This window comes from Cynocephalus volans, chromosome 8, assembly GCF_027409185.1.
Source record: "Cynocephalus volans isolate mCynVol1 chromosome 8, mCynVol1.pri, whole genome shotgun sequence".
NCBI lineage: Eukaryota > Metazoa > Chordata > Mammalia > Dermoptera > Cynocephalidae > Cynocephalus > Cynocephalus volans.
This window is the reverse complement of record NC_084467.1, coordinates 108,241,655-108,249,843: the sequence shown is the minus strand read 5'-3', so window position 1 is coordinate 108,249,843 and position 8,189 is coordinate 108,241,655. Positions and strand designations below refer to the sequence as shown.

Sequence of the window (8,189 nt, the reverse complement as noted above, 5' to 3'; positions counted from 1 at the left end):
GCTACTCAAGTAGTAATAACTACTAAGCAAGCTCAGACGTCACTCCAGCTCAGACATTCCGCAGTCTCCTCTCCTGAGGGAAAATGAAATACCTCGAGCCCAGGCCAGGGCTCTGAGGCTGAACCTGTACGAAAGCTGCAGGCCGGGATGGGGGGTTGCCTCCGCGCTCGAAGGCAGCCGAATCCTTGGGTTGGGGGTTCCTCAACACACCCTTTTCTGGATAACAAAAGGATCACTCGGCTATAAAGTTTTTTTCTTTTAGCTTTCGAATGTACGTTTGGGAGCAGTACAATTCTTTGGCGTCTAGCACTGCTTTCAGAAGGTCTGAGCGTTTCCGTCCTTACCTCTTCACTATAACCGCTCGCACTAGAACCTCGGGGCAAGAAAAAAGTCCCAAGTACTCTGCGGCTCCTAAGATGGCCGCGGCCACCTCCGACTCCTCCTCCGCGTGGCTCCGCCCACCGACAGCCCGCCTTCGCCCCGGAAGTGGAAGTAGTGAGCGAGGCCAGAGGGCGAAGCTGCTGCTTGGAGACCGCGGGAGTTCATTCGCCATGGCTGCCGGGCCCATCTCCGAGCGGAACCAGGGTAACTGGAGGGGACGAGTCCGGAATGAGCCCAGGGGGTCTGGGAGGCCTTGACTAGGGCCAGGAGAGACGCCGCCAGGGCGGAAGATTGGAACTCCCCCCGGAGGGCGCGAGACCAGCCCCGGTGCCTTCTGGGGTCGAGGTGGCCGGGTGCAGGCTGAGGCCTGTAGGTGTGATGCTTCTATGTCCAATCCCCTGCTGCCTTCCCAGTTAAAAAAAATTCCACCAAGACACACAATTTGCAGCAGAACTCTAAATTGGACTTCAGAAGATTCCCTAGGTCCTGGGAAGAGGGAGGTTTAAGGACTTAATCTAACGTCTTTTTCTTCTTTTCTTTTGGCTCCTGCCCCCATCCCTACCCCTAACTCCCCCGCCTGGGTTTCATCGTCATGTACCCGTCACCTCCTTCTCTCCTGTCATAATGTCACCCCTGCCCTAATCTCCTGCGTCCTCCTTCCAGATGCCACCGTGTACGTGGGGGGCCTGGATGAGAAGGTTAGCGAACCACTGCTGTGGGAACTGTTTCTCCAGGCAGGACCAGTAGTCAACACCCACATGCCAAAGGATAGAGTCACTGGCCAACACCAAGGTGAGTACAAGGCAGGATTTATATACTGAGGCAGACTACTCCTGGAGGCTCCCAACAGTATTCACGACTGTTTTGGAATGAGCAACCTAAAGATTTCTCTCTTAAGTCTTAGTTCACTGTTTGTTTCTGGAACCATTCTCAAATGAAGTGAGGTTATTATTTCTTTTTCTTTGTGATTAGAGGGTGGGTGAGTTACCCCATTTTGAATCTCTTCACTTAAGTTGTTAACCTCCTCTTCTTCACTTCCCCAGGCTATGGCTTTGTTGAATTCTTGAGTGAGGAAGATGCTGACTATGCCATTAAGATCATGAACATGATCAAACTCTATGGGAAGCCAATACGGGTGAACAAGGCATCAGCTCATAATAAAAACCTGGATGTAGGGGCCAACATTTTCATTGGGAACCTGGATCCGGAAATTGATGAGAAGCTGCTTTATGATACTTTTAGCGCCTTTGGCGTCATCTTACAAACCCCTAAGATTATGCGGGACCCTGACACAGGCAACTCCAAGGGATATGCCTTTATTAATTTTGCTTCGTTTGATGCTTCGGATGCAGCAATTGAGGCCATGAATGGGCAGTACCTCTGTAACCGCCCTATCACTGTGTCTTACGCCTTCAAGAAGGACTCCAAGGGTGAGCGCCATGGCTCAGCAGCCGAACGGCTTCTGGCAGCCCAGAACCCACTCTCCCAGGCTGACCGCCCACATCAGCTGTTTGCAGATGCACCTCCTCCACCCTCTGCCCCCAATCCTGTGGTATCATCATTGGGGTCTGGGCTTCCTCCACCAGGTAGAGCTTTTCGTTCAAAATATGTCTGTCTTGGGGTTGGGTGGTGGAAGGGGCAGGAAGAAGAGAAAAGAACATGAAAAGGGGGGACACTGAGTTACTCAGCAGCGGGTGATGAGAAGAGAATTGGGGGTGGGCGATGGTAGTGCTGAAGGAAGTCATTGGGTTTCTCCAGGAGGCTGAATTTGTTTGAGTTGTCTAACATTGTTTTTGACTTTAGAGGGTGGGAGAAGCTTACCCTGCCTGGAGAGGCTAGACTGGAACAGGCTCTTTAACGATATTCTCTCTTCATTACCATGAACTTTTCCTTCTTCTGTTTCTTGTATAGGCATGCCTCCTCCTGGCTCCTTCCCACCCCCAGTGCCGCCTCCTGGAGCCCTCCCTCCTGGTATACCCCCAGCTATGCCCCCTCCACCTATGCCTCCCGGGGCTGGAGGACATGGCCCCCCATCAGCAGGAACCCCAGGGACTGGACATCCTGGTCATGGACACTCACATCCTCACCCGTTCCCACCAGGTGGGATGCCCCATCCAGGTAGGTGTTCTTTGCTGGTAATGGGAGAGATGAGTTTGGTGGAGGGCTCTGTCACCACTCATCCTGTTGCCCTTTGTTTCTCAACAGTAACAGTCACAGAGCTCTCATTTTCTTCAGACATTCTTTTATAAAAACAAACATAAAATACTTTATTCTGTTTACTTTAACAACTACCACCTTCTCCATTTTTTATTTAAACTTTTCTCAAGAGTGGTCTATACTTGCTATTTTTTGTCTCCTTGACTTTTTCTTCTATTCTCTCCTCTGACTCCACTGCAAAGCAGTGACCTAATTGCCAAATCTAGGGGGCACTTCTGCTTCTTACTTGGTTTGACCTCTGCTGTACTTGAAACTACCCATGTCTACCTGTTTGAAATTCTTGTCTCTTTTTGTTTCTGGTTTTCTGGATCTTCCACCTGTCTTGGACTCCTTAATCTCAGCCACTTTGATCAGCTTTTTCACTTCTTGTGCCTAGATTTTTGTACTTGATTCTCTTTTCTGCATATATCCATAGTTTTAATTACATATACACTGATGCCCCCTGGATCTGTATCTCTAGTCCATGGTTGTTAACAATCCAGACCCTTAATCCTACTGCTTAGTGGACAGCTCCACTTTTCTACTCCTCCCCTTTAAACCTATTCTTCCTCTAGTATTCTCTGTTTTTAGGTGCTTAAGTCATAAATCTGTGAGCTATATTTAACTATTCCCTATCATCCCACTCTTAATACCAAGTTTTATTAATATCTCTGACATCTGTCCCCACCGCCATTCCCTCATTATTTCACATTTAATTTATTGTAGTGATTTCCTGTCACTTTGACATCAGTTTTCTGTACCTTTGATCTATTATCACAGACTAATTTTAATTTCTTCCTTTTTTTTTTTAAAGATGACCAGTAAGGGGATCTTAACCCTTGACTTGGTGTTGTCAGCACCACGCTCTCCCAAGTGAGCTAACTGGCCATCCCTTTGTAGGGATCTGAACCCATGGCCTTGATGTTATCAACACCACACTCTCCCAAGTGAGCCACAGGCTAGCCCGACAGAGTAATTTTTCTAAAACATAGATGTTCACATACCCTTGTTCAGAATTCTTCTGTTGCTCTCTTTTAACTACAGAGTAAAACCCAAACTTGTTACCATAGCATTCAAGGCTTTTCATGATCTGGCCCTTGCCCATCACTCCCATAACTGCCTGTTGCTCCTGATTACTGAGTCACTGGTATTTCCTGGAACATACTGTACTGTTTGACACATCTATGATTTGCACATGCTAATCTCTCTGCCTGGGATGGTCTATTCCCATTCTGTTATCCTGAAAAATTCTTACTCATCCTTTAGAATTAGATCTTTGCTCAGACAGTATGTCTGCCACCTTCCCAAATCCTATCAACAGGATAATCACTCTACTTTTTAAAACTTTTGCATCACTATTACAGTGCCTAGATTGTGCAAGGAGCAAGTGAAGTGGATAAGGGAGGAGTGGATTGAGTGGTTGGTTGGTTTGTACTGTTGGAATGAGGTCATGGATAGGGGCACTTTTTACCAGCCTTATTTTTCATACCCTTCTCTTTCTGATGTCACTTTCTCATTTTGCTCTTTTGCTTTCTCTGTTTTCTTTGCCTTTTTCTCTACTTTCCTTTTGTCTCCTTTCTCCTTGTGTCTGTTTTGTTTTCATAGGAATGTCTCAGATGCAGCTGGCCCACCATGGCCCTCATGGCTTGGGACACCCCCATGCTGGGCCCCCAGGCTCTGGGGGGCAGCCACCACCACGACCACCACCTGGAATGCCTCATCCTGGACCTCCTCCAATGGGCATGCCCCCCCGAGGGCCTCCGTTTGGATCTCCCATGGGTAAGTAGGCTTTAGCCAACTCCCTCATTCTCACATGTCATATTCTTATAGCTTCCTTTGTCACACCCCTTGTCCTATGCTCTTTCTTTTACATCTTTACATTTCTTTATATTTCTTACTGTCTCCCTATCATCTCCCAACATCAACTCTCGCCTGTTTTTCACTTTTTCTAACTTTTCTTTCTTTTCTTGCAGGTCACCCAGGTCCTATGCCTCCACATGGTATGCGTGGACCTCCTCCGCTGATGCCCCCTCATGGATACACTGGCCCTCCACGACCCCCACCCTATGGCTACCAGCGGGGGCCCCTTCCTCCACCCAGACCCACTCCCCGGCCTCCGGTTCCCCCTCGTGGCCCACTTCGGGGTCCTCTCCCTCAGTAAATTCTCATTCTTCTTCCTGTTATATCTTCCCAGTATCTTTTCCATTTCTTGGACCAATGAGGGTTGCTGTAGCTCCTTGGGGCTAGGGCACTATTTCCTCTCAGCCCCTAACCCCCTTTTTTATGTAATTTTCTTCACAGGAGGTTTTGCCTTTTTTTTCCTTGTCGTTGGTCCTAAGTGTTTTGAAAATATACAGAGCAAATAAAACTAAACTCCTTGTTTATTCTTTATGGTGTTTTCCTTGACAAAGTAACTTCTCTCTTTTTCTCTAAGAAGAGATGGCAGGGTATTGGGAGAGGAATGGTAAGGTAGGTGCAAGAGTGTTTACTCCACATTTTACAGACTTATTCTGTAATGTGTTGTCGCAGTTGATGGATTCAGCTGTGCACTAGAGCAATTTTGTCCTTACGCAGAGCTAGTTTATCTTCTAGTTTATAAGATGGGTACCCAGTATCTATGGCAGAGGATTATTGTATTAAAGTGAGAACAGAAGTAAAGTCCCTGAAGATATGCTAGCAAAAAATATGAAGTAACAGATATGTACAGTCAATTATGTTTCAGTTGAAAAAAACTGAAGTAATGCACAAAGCTATTCATCGCAGCACTATTTGTAGAAACACTAGATTGGAAACAACTCATATCCATCAGTAAGGGACTGGTTGAGTAAACTGGTAAATCTACACAGAGTACTGTGCATCTGTAAAAAAGAATGAGAAAGATCTCTACATCCTGTTGAGAGATCTCCAGGTTATATTATGTAAAGAAAATAAAGTGTATAGTGTATATGTATAACGTGCCAACCTATCTGAGAGGTGGCACATACATGTATTTGCTAATATTTAAAAATGGAAAGATAAACCAAAAATGAATGGAAATTGATACTACTGGGAGGAGGGAGATATGGAGGGAAGTTAGGTTTCTCTGAGTATACTGTGTGGTTTTTGTCTGGAACCATATGAGGGTACTTCAAAAAGTTCATGGAAAAATAGAATTAAAAGATCATATGAACGTTTTCATCAACTTTTGGAAGACCCCTCATATAAATGTCTTACAGAATTGCCAAAGTAAAACCAGTAAATTGGGACAGAATAAATGTTGATTCTTCTGTTCTTTACAACCAGACATCTCAGATAAGGATATTCTATCTTCCCTGTTTTTTTCCTCATCCTCAGTTCTTTCAATCCTAATTTCCATCACGTTTAAATCTGAGCTCAGAGACTTCAGTAGACCAAATCTGAAGGCCTTTTTTTCTTTGTTAGTCTTGTTATGTAACCACTTTCTGGAAGCTTCCTCTTCAGCTATATAACCATGAAATTCCCTAAACTCTAGGCAGGAGAAGGTGAACCTGGCCCTCTATTGTCCTCTTGCATCATTCTCATTGATTTAACACATGTATCTACAAAGGTTCTGTGCTGGTGGCAGCTGAGGATGCAAGATAAGCAAGGCAGTTCTGCTGTCAAAACTGACAGATAAGTGATTGTTAATGAAACAAAATATTTTGAGAGCATGAGGAAGTATCTAACCTGACATGAAAGCCCAGGAAAACTTCCCAGGAAAAAAGTGATACCTGAATTTAATCTTACAGGAAGGGTAAAAGCTTCCCAGGCAGAGATGAAGCAGCAACTCATTCCAGGTGGATGGGTTGTTTGGGAGCAGAAATAAAACTGGTGTTGGATGCAGGCTGAGGTCAGAGCCAGTTAGGGAGCTTCCACAGATCAGTGCTTCTCAGCCTTTTGACACAGAATCATTTGAAACAACATTGTGGTAAAGGGAGGTGTCTACTTCAGGCTGGAGGCTACTGGCTTGGGAATTCTAGCTGCCCCAGATTGATATGCCTATTAGATATCCTTGTGATGTTGAAGAGGTAGATGGAGATTTTGAGTTTGGGCTTGATGAAAGGTCTGGACTGGAGATATAAATATGAGAATTATTAGCATATAGACGATATTAAAGTCGTGGGACTGCCAGAGGTGAACAAGAAGAAAGTGAGTAGAAAGGAAGGGTCCAGGATGGAGCCCCTAGAACTCTAATGTTAATGAACCCAGCAAAGGAGACCAAAGGAGTGGCTAGTGAGGTACAGGGGGATGTGGCACCTGGGAAAAATGATTACGTCTTCCCTCAGAACTTAGAAAAATATATATAAACTTTCCTTCTAAGAGTACAAGATTTGTGGCTGGCTGGTTAGCTCAGTTGATTAGAGTGTGGTGTTACAACACCAAGGTTAAGGGTTTGGATCCCTGCACTGGCCAGCCACCAAAAAAAAAAAAAATACAAGATTTTTATTTTAGCAAGTAATGTATCAGTGGAGAGTATACAAAGTCACCTTAAAGAGAAGAAATGGCTTCCTGCCAGCAGGTCTTGGCTATAACCTAGTTGAAAATAGTAACATTTAAATAAACAATGTGTCAACCGGAAGAGGGGTCAGCAATGAAAACCTAGTAAAGGAAGAGTCTGAGGCCCACGTGGGCAGAGCTGTTCCAAGCACCGTCCTGGAAAGAGTGCTTTAGCCATCAGATTTAGAGTAGTCCAGGAGCATTGGCAAAGCTGCCGGTAGCTTAGAGGTGGGGGTAGAGAATTGTTGCCAAGAAGAGTTTTCTGGACCCATTGGCATGACTCCTCATTGGGGATGGCCAGATGCCATTAAAGATACAAATCCTCCAGTTACGTCACTGTGCATTTATACATTGATATGCTGACTTGGCTTCAGGGAGAGAATGTATTGGACATATAAACATGAGTTTTCAGTATGAGTGATGGTTAAATTTTTGTGGTAAATAGATATTTATGCATTATGGCTTTATACTTTAGTAAATCGTAACCTTTGTTGTCACAAACAAATACTTAAAAGATCCAGCTTTGAATCCTGAAAAGCCCGGGCGCACATTCCTATCAGTGGTTGGCAAGTGTTGCTTGTGAGATCTCTTGGGACACAGTCTTCCAGCCTTCTCCATATAATATATCTCAGTATTCTGAAACCTCCACATTTAGTAAAGCAGGATCAGACACTATTAGATCTGAAAGGGACCTGATGTAGCATCTAGTTCAAACACCCCATTTTCCAGACAGGAAACCTGAGGTTCACAGTGACAGAGAACTTGACCATGAGCCAACAGCTTATTAGAAGTGAGAACCCATGTCAGAGCCCCTGGTCAGTGCTCTGTCCAGAATATCCTAAGGCCGTACCTGGAATAGACATATTCAGGATGTACATCCCCAAACCACCACACACCCTCTCATCCCTGGAGCAGGGATGGTCTCCAGTGTCACCAAATGGTATGTCTTGGATCTCTGAGTCCAGGTTATGGGTGTGGGGGCAAAGGAAAGAACTAAAACCAATTCACTCCTTTCTGCCCTGGAAGCAGAAGTGTGTGTGTCTGTGTGTGCGTGTATTGGGGTGAGGAGAGTAAAAGACAGTGGGGAAGGGTATTGAGGGGATCCCTTCTTGAGCCAT

The 8,189-nt window shown here is 45.2% G+C and overlaps 1 protein-coding gene across 4 annotated transcripts; it reads left to right on the top strand.

Annotated features, from left to right (window-relative positions):
- Positions 1-503: 503 nt before the first annotated feature.
- Positions 504-4,961, top strand: SF3B4 (splicing factor 3b subunit 4). Of its 4 annotated transcripts, none has more exons than XM_063106012.1 (6): positions 504-585; positions 1,045-1,173; positions 1,425-1,967; positions 2,293-2,499; positions 4,183-4,356; positions 4,551-4,961. In XM_063106012.1, the coding sequence occupies exons 1-6, from the start codon at positions 552-554 to the stop codon at positions 4,736-4,738; spliced, it is 1,275 nt and encodes a 424-aa protein (XP_062962082.1). In that variant the 5' UTR covers positions 504-551; the 3' UTR covers positions 4,739-4,961. The 4 variants fall into 4 exon arrangements, with proteins under 4 accessions (XP_062962082.1, XP_062962083.1, XP_062962085.1 ...); XM_063106013.1 differs by lacking the exon at positions 504-585 and adding an exon at positions 631-750; XM_063106015.1 differs by lacking the exons at positions 504-585; positions 1,045-1,173 and adding an exon at positions 1,232-1,320.
- The last annotated feature ends 3,228 nt before the right edge of the window (positions 4,962-8,189 follow it).